The sequence below is a fragment of the Staurois parvus genome, unplaced genomic scaffold, assembly GCF_062004578.1.
Source record: "Staurois parvus isolate SC_StPar_1 unplaced genomic scaffold, SC_StPar_1.0 ptg000882l, whole genome shotgun sequence".
Lineage (NCBI taxonomy): Eukaryota > Metazoa > Chordata > Amphibia > Anura > Ranidae > Staurois > Staurois parvus.
In genome coordinates this window covers 3,615,174-3,638,326 of record NW_028318678.1, presented here as the reverse complement: position 1 = coordinate 3,638,326, position 23,153 = coordinate 3,615,174, and the positions used below count along the sequence as shown (strand labels likewise).

Here is a 23,153-nt window from a genome sequence, read left to right as displayed (position 1 = left end):
ACAGTATTAGGCAATAAAGCCAAATGAGCAATAAAGTGGAGAGAGCTTTCATAGTTGTGAGCCCTCTGGTAATTAGTTTTATGTTGCAGTAGCTCCAGCCATACAGTATAAGTACTTAACCCCTGCAGTGCCTGGGCATAGACACGCTGCAGAGCTGCCACAGAGACTGACAAGAATACCGTTTGTGTTGACCACAACAACCAATCAGAACGCTGCAATCGTTTTGCTAGGATACGATAGAAAATGAATTCATCTGAAGGCTATAAGCAACACAACTGTTTTTCATTTCCTGAATTTTATTGTAATGGCGCCCATAGGGATTAAGCAAAAATAGTTAAGGTTGCCAAAAAAAGGGGCTCAACAAACAAAACCAAATCAATGAAATGATAATTCTTTCCAGAAGACGCCACAATTGTGCTAATGTCAGAAAATCCACTCAGCTCTCTGAGTTTTGTGTAACACACAGCAGCAAGATCCAGTAGGCTTTTCTCAATACTTCTGGGCAGGCCTTCAGCCTCCTGTCTCATGGCTCTGTGCTTTGCTAGCAGCATCTCATGCTCCGATGTGTAAAGGCGAGGGCTGGAGCTAGCTCAAAAGGATGTTCATGTCACTTAGAATATAACAGTAGCAGTACTTTAGATAATGAGAAGGTGGCTGTAAGCCTAGCTTCACACTAGAATGCAGTGTTCTGTGCGCGTTTCCTGCACCGCATTCAAATTTCACTACCCTGCAGCGGGTGCCAGTGCAATCTTAACGACACCACAAACGCAATGTGTAACGAAACCGACTCCAGACTGCACTTGAGTACTTCCGTTAGAATACTGCTTCCCCATCTGAACACCGACAACAGACACCACAGCCGACCATACAAGACTAGATGACACTAGTCTTGAAGTACACCAGGAGGTAGACTAGTTTATTGGAACACAGATACAAGATATATACACTCAGGGGACAATCCCCCCTCCCTGCATAATGACACAGGGTGGGGCAATCTACATTTAGTAACAAGAGACACACAGGTATTCAAATTTCACACCAGCAGACAGTCCCATCAGGAGGGAGGGCTGCTGGAGACACTTCCCCCCCACTGAGCTAAATACACATAACATTAAACAATCCACAAGCCCCCCCCCCCACCCCACCTATCTCCTAAACATGTCTGCACAGTCTGAGACAAAGCCCACACAATATTAGGACAGATTACCCTGTACCCCTAACATGCACAGGGTGATTTACACATAAGAGGGATATGGGGAGCTGAGACAGGGGTTTCCCCACCTCTCCAAAGTGAGCTGGGTTCCATGGGCCCCCCATCCAAAGTGACTCCCGTCACACAGTGTATTTGCCTGTACTGGTTGCAGTGCAGTCCCATAATTAGTGCATGCACAACTTTGGTGTGGTGCGATTTGAGCCATTCAAAATGAATCACACTGCATTTAATTACATGTGAATTGTACAGGACTGCAGTGTGGTTCCTGTGTGGTTCATATGCCATTCATAGTGCGAACCAAGGCTAAATGTAGACGAGTTTCTGTTTAATTGGAATGACTGATTGAATGGATGAAGGGAGATTTGATCATAGCGTGGGTCTGTGTACGCTTACCTAGGCGGAGCCTTGTCCTGGAAGGGGTTGACGGCCAGAAGTGAAGTTGCGGTTTCATCATTGGCAAGCAGCTTCCCAGCCAAGTGTATTAGCCACTCGTTCTGTTCATAGGTCTAACATGCCGGTCAGGAAAGAGATACAATATGGTTAATATACAACACCAGGTTAAAAAAAAAAAAAAAAAAAGAAGATAAGTTATTACCATTTGTTCCACTTGCCCCTCCCTATTAGATTGTAAGCTGTCAGGGCCCTACTAGCCCTCTTTTGGTGAATGGTATTGTTACTGTACTGTCTCCCTTTATACTGTAAAGCGCTGTGCAAACTGCTGGTGCTATATGAATCCTGTATAATAACAACAATGTTATCCAGCCAACAAAGCAGCTGAACTCCTGGCACAGAAACCTTTGGCAGGCCCCACCCACTACAGGCTGCCTGCAGGAGGAGGAGGAGACAAGACCAGTCACCCTGCACAAAAAGAGAGCAGCAGTGAGAGGTCTTTATTACAGGAAGCTCCTGTACAGAGGAAAAGTCCTACACTGCAATATTGCACAGATCTGGGAGAAATGCACAAAACACATCAAGAATGAAGTAATAAAACAAGTGACTCTTATATTTAGACAATATTTGTCATCCTGGAGCTCAATTAACCGCTACATAGACTGCGGGTGGGCGTCACAGAAAGGCTTGGGGATGTAACCATACAATGCAGCCTCTCGTGCACACATAGTTAGTCTGGCTGAAAAAAGACAAAAGTCCATCCAGTTCAACCATAATAATAATAAAAAAAAAAGTTATAATCCTATATCCACAGTTGATCCAGAGGAAGGCGAAAAAACCCAGCAAAGCACGATCCAATTTGCTCCTGCTGGGGAAAAAATTCCTTCCTGATCCCCCGAGGAGAGGCAATCGGATAATCCCTGGATCAACTTTACCTATAAATGTTAGTATCCAGTTATATTCTGTGTATCCAAGAAAGAATCCAGGACTTTTTTTTTTACTGGACATGTTTAATAGCAAAAAGTCAAAAATATTGTTTTTTTTTTTCTCAAAATTGTCCGTCTTTTTTTTTTTTATAGCGCAAAAAAAAAAAAAAATGCACAGGTGATCAAATACCACTGAACGAAAGCTCAAGTCGTGAAAAAAAAAAAAGGATGTAAATTTCATTTGGATGCAGCGTTGCATGACCGCGCAATTGTCAGTTAAAATAACGCCGTGCCACAACACAAAAAATGGCCTGGTCAGGAGGGGGGGGGGGGGGGAATCCTCAGGGGGACAAGGGGTTAATATACACTTATTGGGATTTGTTTTTTGCACCAAAAACAACAAAATACATTTTGGCCTAAATTATGAAGAATTTTGGTTTCACTGGTATGTTTTATAAGCAAAAGTAGAAAATATAGTTTTTTGTTATAAAATTGTTGGACATTTTGTTTCTAAATTAAAAAAAAAAAAAAAAACCCCAGTGGTGATCAAATACCACCAAAAAAAAGCTCTGTATTTGTTTGAAAAAAAAAAAATGATATAAATTTCAGTTGTGTACAGTGCAGGGGCGGACTGACCATTTGGAAACTCGGCACTGCCCGAGGGCCCGGGGTCAGTAGGGGGCCCCATGAGATGCCCCTGGTACCTTTTTCATAGGCTTTTTTGAGTTTGGGCAAGGACACAGGGGCCCCATGATCCCTATTGCCCGGGGGCCCCATGAGTTGTCAGTCCGCCCCTGGTACAGTGTTACATGATCGAACAATTGCCAGTTAAAGTAGCGCAGTGGCGCAAAAACAAAAACAAAATAAAATGCCCTGGTCACGAAGGGGGTAAAACCTTCCAGAATTCAAGTGGTTAAAGAAGTAAAAAAACTATTTTTAATTGAAAGTATAAACAGCCTAACCTGACTACAGTTTTTCCAAGAAGTCCTTTACCTCTTTCTCCATAAAAGCACTTCTCCTAGCCATAGCCAAGTGTGCCGGGCCCGTTGGCAGAGCAGGTGACGCAGGCCCCATTGTTAGGGGTCTTTTCTGCAGCCCCCCCAGCTCTTTTGCTAGAGCCTGATGTGCTATTAAAACAAGCTCCACCTGGTGGTACGAGCAGCATGGTGCGTTACACGCTCCATCTGGTGCAGAACATTTTCTCCATCTGTGAGCAGCAAACGCCGGATAAAGTTTCACTTTTTTCCCAAACAAACATCAATTTCCTCTGGCTTCTTTCGCAGACTCGTGCTCCTATAGCAGCCCTGGTCTGTTACATCATTCGTATCGGCTTTAATTCCAGCAGAAATTTGCTGCAGAAAGTCTAAAAAAAAAAACTCCAGTTGCACCTTTTCTGTGTTATGCGTATCTAAAGCCCAGCATGGCGAGGGGTTAGAACCTCTGTCAGGGTTTTGTCGTTGATGTCTCCATTAGGAAGGATCGCTCTATTTGTCCTGGTGAACTATTGTCAATGGGAGTAAAATGGTGGGAAAATCCAAAGTGTTGAGTTGTCATCAGAACAGGAAGTGAGGAGAAATCTTCCAATTTCCAAAGATGGCTGAAAACAACCCTGCCGGGGTTTTAATTGTTCCATAAACTGGCCATATACTAGTAGAATTTTGTTCAAACTGTTTATTTTTAAGTGTGTCTGCTTGATTTTCTGTTTGGCCCCTTTCACACGGGCCCAGAATCTGCTTTGCTCAGCAGGGGATCTGTCTGTTAAACCCTTGCTGAGCTGAGCGGGCAAATGACTGCTCTGTGTCCACCGTTTACGCAGAGTGGACACAGACACAGCCCGCTCTGCTCTATGGGTGGTCCAGATGTCCGTTTACACCGAAGTACCCTCTAATCCAATCCGGCTAGACGGAGTGGAACGGATCCCCTTCCATTTTCTTTAGCGGATCAAATTGGATTGGAGCAGGGGTGGACTGACCATTTGGAAACTCGGGCACTGCCCGAGGGCCCGGGGTCAGTAGGGGGCCCCATGAGATGCCCCTGGTACCTTTTTCATAGGCTTTTTTGAGTTTGGGCAAGGACACAGGGGCCCCATGATCCCCTATTGCCCGGGGGCCCCATGAGTTGTCAGTCCGCCCCTGGCTCGGAGTGTCTTACCAATGTCCCAGCAACAAGCCAGGACAGGATGATGCTATCAAGGAGGTTTTCACCCAGGCTTCAGGAGGTATGTCAATGGCCTAAGCCACGTTATCCATCTTTAGTCCAAGCTTGTTTTTTCTACAGGTGCCCTTTACCTGCATAGGCAGTTTTTTTTCTTAAAGGTGGACTTACACATTGGGGCTCATGCAGACGGCCGGATATGGTCATACAGCACAAAATACAGCCACATTTTAGCACCCTGCAGCCACAGAGTTCGCGTACTGTACAGATGAATGACAGGATACGGCTGTATGCGGGTTCTAGCATAAACATTATTATTATTATTTCAGGTACTTATATAGCGCCGTCAATTTGTGCAGTGCTTTACATATATATTGTACATTCACATCAGTCCCTAACCCTCAAGGGGTGTACAATCTAAGGTCCCTAACTCACATTCATACATACACATACTAGGGACAATTTAGACAGGAGCCAATTCACCTACCAGCATGTCTTTGGAGTGTGAGAGGAAACCGGAGAACCCACAGGAAACCCACGCAGGCACATGGAGAACATGCAAACTCCAGGCGGTGGTCAGGATTCGAACCTACGACCCGAGTACTGCCAGTTGGAAGTGCTAACCATTTAGCCACTGTGCTGCCCTATTATACAGGATTTATATAGCGCCAACAGTTTGCTCAGCGCTTTACAATATAACGGGAGACAATACAGCAATAATACAGTTCAATACAAGAGGGTTAGGAGGGCCTGATCCTGGGAGCTTACAATCTAAGAGGGAGGGGCATGTGTAAATTTACAGACGTACTCCCCTGTGTGCTGAGGGTCTGCACCCGGGGGTGTTTGTCTGTGTGCTTACACATGTGTATGATAGGATCGGCATGTACCCATGTACATTCGCTGTATCATGTAATTCATTTGTAACGGCGGTTGCACGCAGCTCCTGTGACTCCCATGCGCAGAAATACAGCCATATCTAACATTTCACTGCCATGTACGCCTGTGTGCACGAGCCATAAATACGTAAACATAGCGCCATTTGAGATCTTTATGTAGCTTCGCTGTGCTGCCTACTGACCTATGATAGGAAAAAACGAGGCAGCATAATGATGGCCGCACAGAGTTACAGAACAGGAAGTCAGCAGTTTGCTGGAAATTATCACTCCCAATAACAGCTTCTGTCCTGGTAATCTCCTGAAACGTGCATTTATCCGTCCACAAATGTCATTCAATCCTTCTTCCCCCTAAACGGTTTACGAGGATGATGTCATTTATGTACAGCGATCCGTGCCTGGCTGCAGATCCTGCCCAAGTGGCGATGAGTTGGACGCGCAGAGCCGAGTGGAGCTGTGCCAGATTTGCCCACTCAGGATCGGTGAGTCAGACCAGGCCTGCTGAGCCCACTCCCAGTAGGCAGAGGCAAGTGTGAGCCAGTTCTCTGTACGAGCAGACTTGTTTATTGCCAGAGCGGATTCCCTTGCTGATAAACGGAGACGAAGCAGCGGACTCGATGGCAGTGTGGGATACGTGTTGGGAAGAAGCCTATGGCAATGACATTTGCTCAAGAGCCGCTTTACGATGTGATTTCAGCTTCTTGCACCACGGCTGGTAAGACACCAATGCCACCTCTTGCCTGGCTGACTACTCAGCCAAAGTTTCACTATGGACACCGCTTGGACAGAGCTGGCCAAACAATGAGTGTCATCTCCAGCTTACATCAAGGAGGCAACACCCATCCCAGCAAAATGCAATTATACAATTTAAAGGAGAATTCAGACTAGGGTACCAAGTAAGAGTGGAGTCATATCATGTGCTAAGATTGATTCACTAATATAGTCAATAGGCTCAATTTATTAACCCCTTAGCGCTGGCACCTCTCGCGCCGGCGCCTCCCGGCCCTTTAAGGGTTTCAGAAGCCGGGGCGAGGTTTTAGGGTCATGTGACCTCCGTGATTCGCCATCACAGCGGTCACATGATCGGGAAAGGTCCCAATCGAAAGAGGAGACCTTTCCGTGAGCAGCGGACGTGTGCTGGGAGCGCTCTCAGCACGTTTTTCTTAACCACTTCAATACCAGGCACTTTCGCCTCGTTCCTGCCCAAATAAATTTTCAGCTTTCAGTGCGGTCATGCAAAACTGTACCCAAATACATTTTGTATTACTTTATCCACACAAATAGAGCTTTCTTTTTTTTTTAGTTTCTGTCATAACATTTTGGAAATCAGTAATTTTTATCCTTCACTGATCTGCGTTGATGAAGCTGCACTGATGGGCACTGATGAGGTGGCATTGATGGGCAGCACTGATAGGCAGCACTGATGGGGCTGCAATGATAAGCAAGGCACTGATGAGGAGACACCGACGAGGCTGCACTGATAGGTGTCACTAATGGGCACTGATAGGCAGTACTAATGGGCCCATTTAGGTGGCACTGATAAGGAGGCACTGATAGGTGACACTGATAGGCAATAATGGGTGGCGCTAATGGGCAAAACTGATGGGCACTGTTAGGCAGCACTGATGGGGCTGCAGTGATAACAGGGCACTGATGATCAGTGCCCTGATTATCTGTGTACATGCCCCTGTCTCTCTAGCCGGTTACCAGCTCTCTTCTCCTCACGCTGTAACAGCGTGTGAGGAAAGTACTGCCGATAACCGGTAAGTGTGTTTACATTGTGATTAGCTGTGATTGGACACAGCTGATCACATGATAAAGGGCCATTTGTGCTCTCCACAGAGCTCACCGGAAGATCGCCACAGGGGGGCGTGGTTACTAGGGGACGTCCATGAAACAACAGAGCCAAGCTGTAGTCATCTTTTTGGCTATAGTGCAGTAAGGAAGTGGTTAATTGCACGCAAATGTGCAGCCGCTCGTCATCAAGGCCCAGACGCCAGGAGGCCGCACATTTGCGTGTGGCCGGTGCGACGAGGTTAAAGCATAGCTTGTGCGGTTTGTTCAAGCAGAACTCCGGCCAAAGTATTACAATAAAAGGAGTAGCCAAATAAAACATAAAATGACAAAAGCAGCTTTTGCTGCAATACTCACCTTCATTCCAGAGATTTCCCCCACAGTATTTTTTTTTTTTCAACTAGATGCCTTCAGTCTAATGGCCAACATCATTCAACCCACTTCCTCTGAGTTTAGGTTGCCTGCGACTGGACAGTGAAAGGAGAAGCAGCACAGTGTGAGCTCATCTCTCTGGCACTTTGCTTTCTTCTCTTATCAGCACATTTCTTGTCAGAACATGGACTGATAAATTCTTCGCACTGTTTTTCAGGGACTGCAAGAGGCTGAAACCAGGTCATATTCAGGAACTTATAGTGCTGGTATTAAACACATATACTGAAGTGAAACCTAACCGATCCTAAATAACCCCCCCTGCCCCAGGTAAGTGCGCCATAAAAAAAAAAAAGGTACAGATGCACCATCAGTCTCTTCCAGGCATTTGGGACCTGGCAGAGACCGGCGATTCTACTTTAACCACTTCAATAACTGGACACTTTTACCCCTTCCCTGCCCAGGCCAATTTTCAGCTTTCATTGCTGTCACACTTTGAATGACAGTTGCGTAGTCATGCAACACTGTACTCAAATGAAATTTTTATCACTTTGTTCACACAAATAGAGCTTTCTTTTGGTGGTATTTGATCACCACTGGGTTTGTTATTTCTTACCAAATAAATGAAAAAAAGACAAACAATTTTGCAAAAACCGCATTTTTCTTTCTTTCTGTTATAAAAGTTTGCAAATAAATAATCTTTCTTCATAAATTTAGGCCAAAACGTGTTCTGCTATATTTCTTTGGTAAAATAACCCAAATCAATGAAGACAAACTATGGATCTCATTTCTTGAGGCCAGAAAATGCCAAGACAGTACAAATACCCCCAAATTACCCCCTTTTGGAATGTAGGCAGTCCAAGGTACCTAGTAAGAGGCATGGCAGACCCAAAGTACTGAGGATCAATGGAATGCCTCACCCAACAGCTTCAGAGGATGAAAGGTATAGATCAGGGTGTACGGATCTCACAGAGCCACCATATCATCCACCGCTACTGCCAGAGGAACCCTGTACTCAAAGGCAAACCTGTCCAGTTTGTTGTTGAACTTGTAGGCCAGGAGGTCCATATTGGTGTCCACCACCTGTAATGCAGGCACTGAAAACACCTCTAGGTGCAGAGATCAATCCCTAGTTTGTGTTGCTGCCCCTCCCACAAGACTGTAATAGAGGTGTCATTTGGTTGCAGCTGGGCTCCCCAATTTTTCACATAGAGTTGGCCTCTTTAACCCTTTGAGGACCATAAGATTACGGAACGCCAAAAGAATCAATTTTTTGCTTTTAAAGTTCGTACACTTAAGTTGCTGTAACTAAGCCATTTCATGAAATAATTGGCAAAAAAGCTAGATCCATTTGTTGATAAGAACTAATATTTTGACTCAAACCAAAAAAAAAAAGTATTTTAAGTTCTTAATCAGGGAGAACGGACGGATTTGACAAAGCGCATGCGCGCGAAACATGTTGTCCCGGCAACCGGCCTCTTCCTTCTAAAGCTGCGGCTCCAGCAAGAGTTCCCCCCCTCCGTCTCTCCACATCGTGGTGACATCATCCAGGATGCTGGGACGTCGGGTACACGTGGTCCCTGCACTGACAGGCATTCTACTCCACTGCTTCCCTCTGAGCGGACGGGCCGTCCATCTTGGAACCTGGCTTCTTAAAGCCACAGGCTGGTTATTTATTTTTTTACCATATGAATTATTAAAGGCACACCTCCATACAAGGTGTATTATTTTTATCACAAAACTACACAGCACCTGGCTCCTGTTTATACCTTATAAGTTCTTAATCAGAAGATACAGGAAATTAAAAACATGGGACAAATACGTCCCTTGGTCCTCAAAGGGTTTAAGGAGCAGAATTACCCAGTTTTTGCTACAGGTAAATCTGGACAGTATGGGTATTTTTGCAAATGCACTAGATCCACAGATCTGCTAAACTACGGATTAATGATTTCATCCATCTTAGCTGGTGGTGTGCAAAGGAAGCCTGGGACAGACCACAGGAACAACACTGTTGAGAAGTTTGGTCTCTCCGGAAGCTGAACATATTTCTATGTATGGTGGCCCAGGAGTCATCAGATGCTGCTGGCTTGTGTCAGGACTGAGGTGTAAATTAGACTGGCAGAATGTATGAGTGAAACACTACCACATGTTATGGCTGCACACTTCCAAATGGTTAACAAATCCAGCCTTTCCACAATTATAAGCATTGTGTCTGCTGCAAGACTTATGTCTGCTGGAATCTTATCATCATAGGGCTACCTTCTAGGATATACAGGAGGTGGCCATGTTGTATGCTGCTATGTTTATGTGAATGCACATTGGGATGGGCAGCCTCACAAAGCACTGGTTCATCAAGTTGCAATTACACGTAAGGCGCTTAAAGGAGAATTCCAGGTTTCCTGGCACTTTAAATAATTATTTTGGCCTAACTTTCACAAAATAAAGTATTTGCATGTCTCAGAATGGACTGGCTACTGCTCAGGCTGTAATATACTTTTGCAGCCTGTTCTGCGTATCGTAAATGGCTTCCTCTGATTGGCAGCAGTGGAGAGGTGGGCGAATTATGTTACAATCTCCACCTTGGCCACTCAGAGTAAGCTTTGTATTCCTTGAAAAAATACAAGTCTTCTCCTAAATGGAAGAGATGAAGTACAACTGTGATGGACCGCCTTGCACCCTATGTGCCTCCTGTCCTTCAAACACTTTCAGCAGACTGAGAGCTAATACCAACATCCCAAGCATTGTACGTAGACAAGATGTTGAGATAAAAACCAAAGGAATCACTTTATTGGAGAGAAATACTGGGTTTTATACACTTCAGAAATAGGGGTAGTCCCCACATGAACAATAAAAACAAATATTACACATTGGGATAAACATCCCACAATAATTAGGTAATGAGGTAAACTTGACACAAGACTAATCCTATCATGTAGGAACCTCCAGGAAGATTAGCTAACAGACAGAAACAATAGGTGACTCAATTAACTCAAATAACAATAGGAGAAAGACAACAGTAAACACAAAACACCTTAAAAAACAGATTACTGCAGAAGATCTCTGCATCAGGTTGTTTTGAGATGATTAAATTAACATCTGCTCTGAGTTTAGGAGGGGGTTGAAACAGTCAATGCTAGTTTGGGCGCAAAGGCCCCAAATCTGTATCTGGGTCCTCCAGTTCTGTGTGTGCGTTTTGGGGAGACATGGACTTGAATCTGAAGTAAAACTACTCCAAAAGATCCCCCAGGCACACACCTCCCATAGAATAGAGCCCTCTCAAACACCAGGGCCTATAGTCAATAGGCAAGAGTCTAGCCTGCAGTCCCCTCCAACAGACTCTGTCCCGGTTGGGTCTGTCACAACAACCAACTCCCTCTGTATCCAGCAGTAGAAGGGAACTCCTTGGTACCGCTGCCACAACATAGCACCATTTACTGTACACAACACAAACTATTACAATATATTACAGACGAAGCAGCAGCCAGTCCATTTTGCAAATATTAGGGGCATTCAAGTCAGAGACGTTTACGTTTATATGATAATAGAACAAATTTCAAGAAGTGGAAACTGCATTTATTTTTCTACATACTCCCCTGCTACATTTATACACTTATCCCAGCATTTAACTAATGCCTGGAAAGCTTTGCAACATAATCATTTATCGGTACGCCTGAACCAACCTGGGACAGCCGGCTTCACTTCATCATCATTGTGTACACCGTTCCCAGAGAAAGATTCATCTTTTTTAGGACAGGTTATGTTTCGGCCATGGCCGGGAATGTCACTGACGGACATACGGCCATCTTTGAAATGTTTACACCATTCAAATGTCTTACTGCGGCTGATCGTCTCATCACCGTACTTAGGCTTGAAGTTTTCTGTGGATATCAGCAGATTTTACGCCTTCATTCACAAGAAACGTCATCAGCACACGTGGTTCCACGAAGGCACTAACACGGTTGTCTGCCATCTTGAGGAACGGTCTCTGGACTGAGCTTTTCCTTTCTCCTCTCTGCACAGTACGGAAAGGCCTGAAACACTAACACTCTGGGCTCTGATGGGGACCATATGCTTAGGCATTGGTCATGTGACTACTGCTGAAACACTAACACTCTGGGCTCCGATGGGGACCATATGCTTAGGCATTGGTCATGTGACTACTGCTGAAACACTAACACTCTGGGCTCCGATGGGGACCATATGCTTAGGCATTGGTCATGTGACTACTGCTGAAACACTAACACTCTGGGCTCCGATGGGGACCATATGCTTAGGCATTGGTCATGTGACTACTGCTGAAACACTAACTCTCTGGGCTCCGATGGGGACCATATGCCTAGGCATTGGTCATGTGACTACTGCTGAAACACGAACACTCTGGGCTCCGATGGGGACCATATGCCTAGGCATTGGTCATGTGACTACTGCTGAAACACTAACACTCTGGGCTCCGATGGGGACCATATGCCTAGGCATTGGTCATGTGACTACTGCTGAAACACTAACACTCTGGGCTCCGATGGGGACCATATGACTAGGCATTGGTCATGTGACTACTGCTGAAACACTAACACTCTGGGCTCCGATGGGGACCATATGCCTAGGCATTGGTCATGTGACTACTGCTGAAACACTAACACTCTGGGCTCTGATGGGGACCATATGACTAGGCATTGGTCATGTGACTACTGCTGAAACACTAACACTCTGGGCTCCGATGGGGACCATATGCCTAGGCATTGGTCATGTGACTACTGCTGAAAGAGAGTCCAGGAAGAGCTACTGTTTGGAAAGCTCTTCATCAAAACAATAGATGAAGAGGTCATTTGACCAATGCTTAGACAGTTTGTCACAGGACTGGCTGCCATGGGAGCCCACAGCAGCAATTTTGTAAACATTTACTAGTTCAGGGAATCAGGTTAGTCAAAATGGGCCGTGGTGGTTTTCTGTGTACTGCAGGTTCACTTTAATGCTCCCGGTTATATGCAGCAGATCCATTTTAAGTGGTCTATTTTGTAGAAGTAGGAAAACGAAGGAGGTCTGGCATGGAATAAGAAATATTTTCTTAGCACACACCCTGCTCTGAATGATGCTAACATAGTCCACTCATTAATCTAATGTGAGCTTCCTCTGCTGAATCAGCAGGTCTCTGTCCCTGGGTGGTGGCTGCCCGCTGTCCGGCAGTCAGTAAATATAGGTCACAGTGCTGTAAGCGGATGTTCCTCTGTAGGTCTCGGCATTAAATTCAGCAATGCTTCCACACTGCAGGGATTGCCCGTGTTTGCTTTCACAAGGACAGAGACAGGCTTAACCCTCTCTTCATGCAGAGGGGTCATCACTTACACCAGACTGTTCACTACGGTGTCAGACCAATGTCTACATGCTGCTAGTGTACTGCTATACATGACAAAAAGCAGAGGCCAACAACTATTATTAAACAGGATTTATATCGCGCCAATAGTTTGCTCAGCACTTTACAATATAACAGGAGACAATATAGCAACAATACAGTTCAATACAAGAGGGATAGGAGGGCCCTGATCATGGGAGCTTACAATCTAAGAGACTACTTGTCTCCTAAATTTGGCAGTACCTGTCATCTAGACACGGAAACACATTAATAGACCACCCTAACAAAAAATATTGTATTCCGGTACCTATATAGGTTTCATACCAGCAATGATAGTATCCAGTACAGGGGCGGACTGACCATTTGGAAACCCGGGCACTGCCCGAGGGCCCGGGGTCAGTAGGGGGCCCCATGAGATGCCCCTGATACCTTTTTCATAGGCTTTTTTGAGTTTAGGCAAGGACACAGGGGCCCCATGATCCCCTATTGCCCAGGGGCCCCATGAGTTGTCAGTCCGCCCCTGATCCAGTATACAGTGCTGTATGTATTCCTTTTTTTTGTTTGACACACCTTGATTTTGTTTGTCTCAGTTTACATGCAAGTCAAACTGTATAGCAAAAGTGACAGTTCCGATGGTTCAGATAAACCATATTAACACTGAAAGGAGTGCTGACAAAGGCCAGCTTTTTTGATATTTTTAACATCATTTTCAATTTAAAAAAAGGTTGCCATGGTCCAGCGGTGGACTGTCCCTCGGTGCCCCTACATCCAATGCAATGGTAGGAACCAGTCTAGCAGCGGGAAGCAGATCGGGCAAGTAAACATTCTTTTTTTGTTCTTCTAGAGTGACCTAAATGAGCAATTAACCTTTGTAGTCTGGGGACAGCCCCACTGCAAGGGATAACTTTTTAGTTGCCCACAGTTGGCCTTTAAATCATGTACAATGTAGTAAATTATAGAAGCTTCATGTCTCCTGTCATTGATCACCTAGGTACACATCACAGCACAGCATTTAACACAGTTAGTCTTTAAGTACAAAGTTATATAAGGCCACATAAAACATCGGTGGTACTTCAATCAACAGGCTGATGGTGGTACATTAGTAATACTACATGGGGTCTCTGTGGGCAGGCTTTGGGGTTGTGCCAATGGTCAGCTTGCCTCATTCCCAAGATCATTCAGAACTCATTAATCGGTGTATTTGACCTTCTTGATGCTTCAAGAAGGTCAAATACATGAGTTGGATAAATATATGTGTTGGATACCCATAGACCTATGTGGAAATGCAAACCTCATCTGTAGCAAACAAAAGCTCATTGACACAGACCCTAAGGCCCAAGCATATCCTAAAGGCAGTTTTGCCTTGATTTTAATGAAGGAATAACTGCTCTTATACATTATAGTGACATGGGTCTTGTGTCTTTTTGTAGCCACACAAGGAACAGAAGTAAAATGGGGTCATTACCTGAAACGCGGCAAACCACATCAGCCAGTCCAGGCGGTAGTGATAGGGGCTGATCACACAGGGGCGCCGTGTCAGATTTCCTGGCTTGCATTTAAACTCATATTCCTCCCACACAGCATTAGGGTCACTGGGGTCCAGACTGGACGTTCCTTGAATGATCACCTCAGTCCGATCCTTGGTGATGCTGCATGGACACACAGAAAAAGTCTGACATTTTTACAGAATTATAAATGGAAAACCAATCCAACAAGTTTCTCATAGACTTGATTGATCAACAATCTGTGCAAACACAGTGAGCTGATGTTATAGGAACTGTAATATCATACAACCAACAGTAAACTGGATTTCATCCTTCACTTACAATGAGCAGTGAGGTCATTCCCAACACCGTATATTAAATATCTAGGCCAAAAACGTCAATACTAACATGTAGGGCAAGTAACAGGTTCATTTCAATACCAACCTTGAATTCACTGCCCTGCTGCTTTGTTTGACTGCTGGGAGCAAAACTACCTAGTTCTGGTTATGGGGGAGCACCGACTCATTCCCCTTCTTCTCACACTGGTTGGTGTTTGGTTGTTCAGGCACCCAGCACTCTCACATCAGGGCATGAAGAGTCCTCATCTCTGTTGTGAACTGGAGTGTATACAGGGCTTTGTCTATTCTTCTGTGGTGCCCAATGGAGCACCGGGGATGGTGAGGGAAACGAAGTCTAAGCTGCTGGTGCTGAAGTGCAGATTACTGTAACACTGAAAGGACCACTATACCCAAAACAAAGTTAGGCTAGCCGTAGATAAAGACACTGCACACTCTATTGGTCAATGGCCTTTGGGATAATCTTTTGTGCAAAAAATTATTCTATAAATTGTAAAGTGTTAAGCCATGCATGGATCAAAATTAAGCCAGTTCAGCAAGGACCAGCCAAGTTTCGATCCATGTATGGGCAAGCTGGTTGTCCTCAAAGGAAGGGGGCATGTCCCCGGAAGAAGTCAGCCTTCCAACCCTGTGGTGTATGGCCAAATGGCCTCGCCTACGGCTGGAGTTGAGTTTTTTGGGATGTAATAAATATCTATGGCTGTAATGCACTAGGCGTTTGTGCCCTCCTGTGTGTGTTTTTGCAGATGTTTGAAGATTCTCCGATCTGAGGAGGGCTGCTTTGGAATAAGCAATACGTGTCAGAACACCATTAGAAGTACCTCTGAGTGCTGGATTTTTCACAGGAAGCCACACATGTGGGTGTATACACAGTGGTAATTGGCAGCCCACTCCCTCCCTCCTCCTCCATGTCCACTAACCAGCTAAACACAATGGGGGTGGGATATTACATGTTGATTGATGGAGACTTCACCTTCCTGTTATTCTAAGACACAGGCTGGAGATACATGACACAGCCTGTGACTAGAAGAAATGTCCCCACACTATGTTATTACCAAAAATAATAAAGATTTAATTGAATGGGTCACTCCACTAGTATGTGAAAAAAAAATAGCAAGGAAAAAATAATAATATAGCATATACACAAGTCATATTTTAATTGAATTCAATCTGTAGCGCTGTAATTTTCTGTAAAATGCAAAGCAATATGGCTACCTGGAGGTGTTCTGTACACAGAATGTATATAGAACGCCCCCAGAAACATAATTTCCTGCTTGTGTGATTGGCTCACTGATTTCCCAGAAGTCTGAACTAAGATACAAGTCAGATTTCAGGCATCCTCTGCAACAAAAATGTAATTTTTGGTGAGATACTCCCAATAGGAAATCACATCTAAATGGATGCAGACTCTGCGATTTTCCTCATTACAGCCCTGCAGGTGCAGCAGCTGACTGATAATTATGAATCCACTCCCTTTAGATTTAGGCCGGCCATACATGGGTTGAAATGTCTTCCAAAAATCAGACATTGGAATAATCGGTTAGTGGGTCAATGGCACCGGCCGATTTTCGTGGTTCCTCCCCTTTTTGGTGATCGGCATGTTGTCAAATTTGTAAAAAAACAACCGATTTTTCGACTCAATGATGGTCAAATTGTACGATCATTTTTCCGAAAAGAATATGCGCCGTGACCTGGAAGGAACAGAAGTTTCACCTGTTATATGGGGTGAACTTTATGACTTGGTCGGCCAGTTTTCGAAATCATTGATGGCACCATCGGATTACCGAACAAAGTTTTCCATTTTCGGATGAAATATAATTCGGAATTCGAACCATGTATGGCCTGCATTACTTTCCACAAGGACACAGACAGAAAAAAACCCCCCAGCTGTTTCTTCATAATAACAAAAGGTAGAAATCTGCAACAAAGTTTGTTAAAATCCTTGCAATGTACTTAGGTCACCCAGAGGAGATGTTTTTATCTCAACAAAAGTGGAGTTACTCTTTAAAATATATATTTGTATGACAATTTAAAACAGTTTATTGATAATAGTTATTTATTTTTACTCCGTATTTTAAAGATTGTTTTTTTTATTTTGAACTTGTGACCAATAGCAGAGGACTAGAAGCTCCTCCTGCCACTGTTTCCCTGCAGACAGGGTGAGAAAGCGCTAGGTCATGTGACAGCTGTAACACACCTAGATATGAATTCTTTTTTTTTTCTTCAAACAAGTGTTGGTTCTGGCCAGTTCAGTGGATTGCTTTAAAAAAGTCCTGGATTGTTTCTTAGATACACAGAATCAGGGGCGGACTGACAACTCATGGGGCCCCCGGGCAATAGGGGATCATGGGGCCCCTGTGTCCTTGCCCAAACTCAAAAAAGCCTATGAAAAAGGTACCAGGGGCATCTCATGGGGCCCCCTACTGACCCCGGGCCCTAGGGCAATGCCCGAGTTTCCAAATGGTCAGTCCGCCCCTGCACAGAATATAACTGGATATAACATTTATATGTAAAGTTGATCCAGGGAATATCCGATTGCCTCTCGGGGGGATCAGGAAGGAATTTTTTTTCCCTGCAGGAGCAAATTGGATCATGCTTTGCTGGTTTTTTTTTGCCTTCCTCTGGATCAACTGTGGGTGTAGGATTATAACTTTTTAGTTTTTCTATGGTTGCACTGGATGGACTTTTGTCTTTTTTCAGCCAGACTAACTATGTAATTGAGTGAGTTATTTCCAGCTGACTCCAATGCGATTTGAAAATTACAGTGACATGGTTAAAATAAAGATCCTAAGCCGCATGATAAATCTTTGTGAATTGAGCCTTATCCATGAATACTTTACTATGTCTGTTCAGAAGGTGATGGTATTAATATTCATGTCACTTTGCTGCCTACTATACTGTATTTCTCTGTGTCAGCTGGTACTCACGACAAAGAAAATATCATCTTTTCTGTTCAAATAACTAGACAGGAAGTGTTGGAAAATATTGCTTCCCACTACACCACCTACATTTAATAACCATCCTGTGTTGTCACCATTTTCTGCAACTGTGAGTCATGTATCCATAAAGATTAGTACAGCTTCTTCTACTTTATTAAAAATAAGAATCTGCTAATAGCGGCTCTTGTAAACTCAAGTCCGACCACAACTTTGTATTTTTAGATTTGGAAAGGGTAGAGTAGAGAAGGCTTGGAACCTTTTAATCAGTTTTTATTGCTGTCCATCTTCACTGAAGATTTTTCAACCCACTTCCTGTCTATTTGGTGGATGGCGGTCAGAATAGGAAATGAGTGGGATATCACCTCAAAGGGGACAACAACTGTTTTCTCTTAGTCAGAGGCAATAGGGGGATCACGGGGCCCCTGTGTCCTTGCCCAAACTCAAAAAAGCCTATGATAAAAGGTACCAGGGGCATCTCATGGGGCCCCCTACTGACCCCGGGCCCTCGAGCAGTGCCTGAGTTTCCAAATGGTCAGTCCGCCCCTGCTCTTAGTAGAGTAAAGAATGGTCTTTGTATTGTGAAGCTTTCCCCATTACTTCCTATCCAGGTCACTGGTCTTAGACTGGAAAATCTTTTCAAGTGGAACAGAGACAGCAATTAAAGTACATCTAAAGGCTTCTATGTGATAGACTGAAGAAGTCCTAAGACCAGTTACTATGTTAAGGTTACCATTCATCCCCATTTCCTGTGGACAGTCCCGGGGGCCGGGCATCATAGCGTACCCTTGCAATGAGCAGGCAGTAACTCAAAGAGTCGCTCTATGCAAGTATTCATTGAGATTCGCAGCCTGCATGTGCATAGAAATTCAGGTTTCCGCGCACACGTGGGCAGCTCCGTTGATATTTTTAATTGATGTTGTAATTTGCGCACTGCAATGCTGCCAGACTCCTGGGGGTAATGACAGTGGTGTCAGCAATAGAGAGGGAGGTTGATGGACGTAAAACAAACTTTGACATGGTAGAAACCAGTGAGCTACCAAGCCAAAGGATGACATACAGCATATTCTGAATATACCACAGCTGCACATATTACCCAGCAATCTATTCATTACTTACTCCTGACCCCTGAACTCTGTGTTACTTGCTCCTGACCACTGCTCCCTTTGTGTTATTTACTCCTGATCTCTGTGTGTTACTTGCCCTTGACCTCTGCTCTGTGTGCTACTTCCACCTTATCTCTGATGTTTGTACTTTAACGCAGAGAAGGCAGAGGTCAGGACTAAGTACTTACTGCCAGGCCTGTGTCTTCCATGTGTCCCTTACATCTGACTGCTGCAATCTGTATGTGTTATTTACTTATGACCTCTGCATCCTGTGCATTACTCCTGAACTCCGTTGCAGTATTTAGTTCTGACCCCTGCACTCTTTGCATTACTTCTAACTGACCTCTGCACTCTGTGCATTACTTCCTCCTGACCTTTGCACTATTTGCATTACTTCCTCCTGACCTTTGCACTATTTGCATTACTTCCTCCTGACCTTTGCACTCTGTGCATTACTTCCAACTGATCTCTGCAATCTGTGCATTACTTCCTCCTGACCTTTGCATTCTGTGTATTACTTCCTCCTGACCTTTGCATTCTGTGTATTACTTCCTCCTGACCTTTGCACTATTTGCATTACTTCCTCCTGACTTTTGCACTCTGTGCATTACTTCCTCCTGACTTTTGCACTCTGTGCATTACTTCCTCCTAACTTTTGCACTCTTTGCATTACTTCCTCCTGACTTTTGCACTCTTTGCATTACTTCCTCCTAACCTTTGCACTCTGTGCATTACTTCCTCCTGACCTTTGCACTCTTTGCATTACTTCCTCCTGACTTTTGCACTCTGTGCATTACTTCCTCCTGACCTTTGCACTCTTTGCATTACTTCCTCCTAACCTTTGCACTCTGTGCATTACTTCCTCCTGACTTTTGCACTCTTTGCATTACTTCCTCCTGACTTTTGCACTCTTTGCATTACTTCCTCCTAACCTTTGCACTCTTTGCATTACTTCCTCCTAACCTTTGCACTCTGTGCATTACTTCCTCCTGACTTTTGCACTCTTTGCATTACTTCCTCCTAACCTTTGCACTGTGTGCATTACTTCCTCCTGGCCTTTGCACTCTGTGCATTACTTCCTCCTGACTTTTGCATTATTTGCATTACTTCCTCCTGACCTTTGCACACTTTGCATTACTTCCTCCTGACCTTTGCACACTTTGCATTACTTCCTCCTGACCTTTGCACACTTTGCATTACTTCCTCCTGACCTTTGCACACTTTGCATTACTTCCAACTGACCTCTGCACTCTGTGCATTACTTCCTCCTGACCTTTGCACTCTGTGCATTACTTCCTCCTGACCTTTGCACTCTGTGCGTTACACACTTCTGACCTGTGTAATCTGTGTGTTAATTATGCCTCACCCCTGCACTCTGTACATTATGCCCTCTTGACCCATACCAGCATAGGCTCAGGTTTTAGTTAACCTTTTCTCATTGTTACTGCAATATGGTCACACCCTTAGTTTGCTGCAGCTCACTGTGCATCATTCCTCTGCTCATAGTGTATTTTGTCCTTATACCTTGAATGTTTTGCTTTTTAATCCAAAAGTCTGAAACTAACAATGCGTAGTAAAACTGGGTCATAATTTTGTAGGTGTGGTTTAAAAGTGGGCATGGTCAGTAAGGTGTCCCCGGATTTCGTTTTTAAATTCTGATAACCTTTTAGTATGTGATACACAAGTCTCATGAAGTAAAAAAAAAATCCTTTACCTCCCCTGAGTGAGTGAAATCCTCCTTCATTCGTGTTTCACATGCTCCCCCCCTCCCCCAACCCCATACTCCCTCCCCCTGGGACTCTGAGCTTACAGTGGTGGGAGAGTTTTAGCAGACGAGGCAGTGATGACAATCCAGGAATCAGTGGGCAGGGGACCAGTGGGCAGGACTGGGTGTGGCCAGATGCTGACTGAAAAGCAACAGGCTTATGAAACGGCAGTGACAGTGCTGATAGCCACGCCCCCTGCAATGTCTTTCCATCCAACTGTAGCACATCGGACACAGTTTACTTGTGTAACAACATTGCTTTGAATTCAGGACAGTGTAGTAGTGTTGCCACCCCATCAGAGGAAGCTGCATGAGGCGGACTTCACTGGCAGGATCAAAAGGTATCTGAGACCCGGGTGGGACTAAGAGAAGCACTGTAGCACTACTTTTTTTTAATGGTAGCCAATAAGAATTCTACCAATAGTTCTATTTTGAAACCTGGCAGAAGTTTTAGCCCTTCAATGTCTTATCCGGAGTGGAATTGGGCTTTAAAGAACCACCCAAAATCTAGTTAAACAGTAGGATGGATATGTAGGTTGTCCTACCCACAATCACATATCTCTCGGGGACCATGGAAGCAAATTCTCTGCGCCTGAGTTCCCAGCTCTGCCCACATTCTGCAGCATCGTATGGAGGTCTCATTCTCCCTTCTGGTTGAGAGTTCAGCAGATGGTCCAAAACTCCCAAAACCCACCTCATTCCTCACGTGTGAGCACTCTCCAACTGCAGCTGACAGTGTAAATACTGATAAATGCCAAAGGATTGAACTTGCAAGAAAGTTTATTTGCTCCATTTTCCAAAAGGTTTGAAAAAAGAAAATTTGGTCTGCAGATACAAATCCAATTATGAGCTGGGTTGCTCTAGAGGGCTGCATCTTTTTTTTATAGATATGGAAGGAACACGTACTTCGTCTATTTAACCCCAGCATTCTTAAGGGAGATAATTCATCAGCACTTAGGTGGTCCTTCACCAGATTATGAGGCAAGGTTAAGAACTTATTACAAAGCATAAACACTGTCCTAAGCCAAAATAATCAGTGGAGCATCCCACGGCCTGTTCATGGATATGGCTTCCATCATTACGTAATAACTTTAGTATGGACATGTTTCGATGGAGGCCTGGCGGTAAGGCCAGTCTAAGGCACAACTGGGCCTGGCACAATGATAAAATCACGGGGTCCACAGTTAGCAATAAGAGGGGCTTTTGTATTCAAGATGAATGGTAAATCTGCTTTCCCAAAGAGTATAATACTAGATCTAATTTTTCTTTGAAGGTTTCCAGCACTAACTTTTACATTTTCAAGAAGAATGTATTGTCCAGTTTGAAGTTAGAAAGTTTAGACTTCAACAGGATCAAAATATTAATTTACTATATTTTGATCCTGTTGAAGGTATATATATATTGATATATATTGATGAGCAAAAAATGAGTATACCCCAACACATTTGTCAGAAAACCTTTACTATCGTTTCAGAATCCACATTTTCTATTGGACACTATACTACAAGATACTCCCACAAATGCGGGTCATTGATTGAAAACAAGATTTGTTAATTTGCACACAAAAGTATTTTTTCTAACAAATTCATTCAAGACCATGTTGCAAAAATGAATACACCCCCCGTGAAAGTCTTAGGAGCAAAACTAAATTTTAGACAACAAAATCCTAATTATCAAGAATTCAACTCCAGGCAAGTCTAATTATTCATTAAACAGGTGTCCAGCAGACAGTTGATTATAAAAGGGCGTTACTTAACAAAGAGAACCCATTTCCATTTCATGCTGTCAGTAATGGCATCACATTGAAAAGAAATGTCACAAGGCCTGAGAAAGAAAATAATTTCTTTACATAAGAAAGATGAAGGCTAGAAGATCAGCAAAGCTTTACTTATCAGTCAGAATACTGTAAAACAAAAGTTTAACAAAGATGGAACTGCAACAATCTCACTGAGACGTCCAGGCCGTCCACGGAAGCTAATACCTTGACAGGAGCATCTTCTGATGAGAAGGGTTGTTAAAAATCACCATGCAGTTAGCTAAAGAAGTAGAAAGCCAAACTGGGGTGATTGTTTCCCGTGACACAATACGGCATACACTGCAGAGGAATGGCATGCATGGGTCTCGTCCACAAAGGAAGCATAACTTATTACAAAAGCTTGCTTAGAATTTGCCAGGGCCCATGCAGAAAAAGAAGACTACTGGGACTCTGTACTCTGGAGTGATGAGACCAAGATAAATGATTTTGGAACTGTATGGCTTTCAAAAGGTGAGGATTACATGGTGCCTACAGTGAAACATGGTGGTGGCAGTGTCCTTCTGTGGGGCTGCATGAGTGCTGCTGATGTCAGGGAGCTGCATTTCATTGATGATATCAATTAATTCACAGATGTACTGCTCTATGTATTGAAAGAGAAGAT

General features: G+C 44.1%; 1 protein-coding gene across 1 annotated transcript in view; it reads right to left on the bottom strand.

The window, feature by feature from the left end:
- LMF1 (lipase maturation factor 1) overlaps positions 1-23,153 on the bottom strand; it is a 506,204-nt gene that overhangs the window by 7,407 nt on the left and 475,644 nt on the right. Inside the window, exons 9-10 of the mRNA XM_089656039.1 lie at positions 14,555-14,738; positions 1,607-1,719 (exon numbers count right to left, since the gene is read on the bottom strand). Of these exons, the coding sequence (XP_089512165.1) occupies positions 1,607-1,719; positions 14,555-14,738 (297 nt within the window). The remainder of the gene's footprint in view (positions 1-1,606; positions 1,720-14,554; positions 14,739-23,153) is intronic.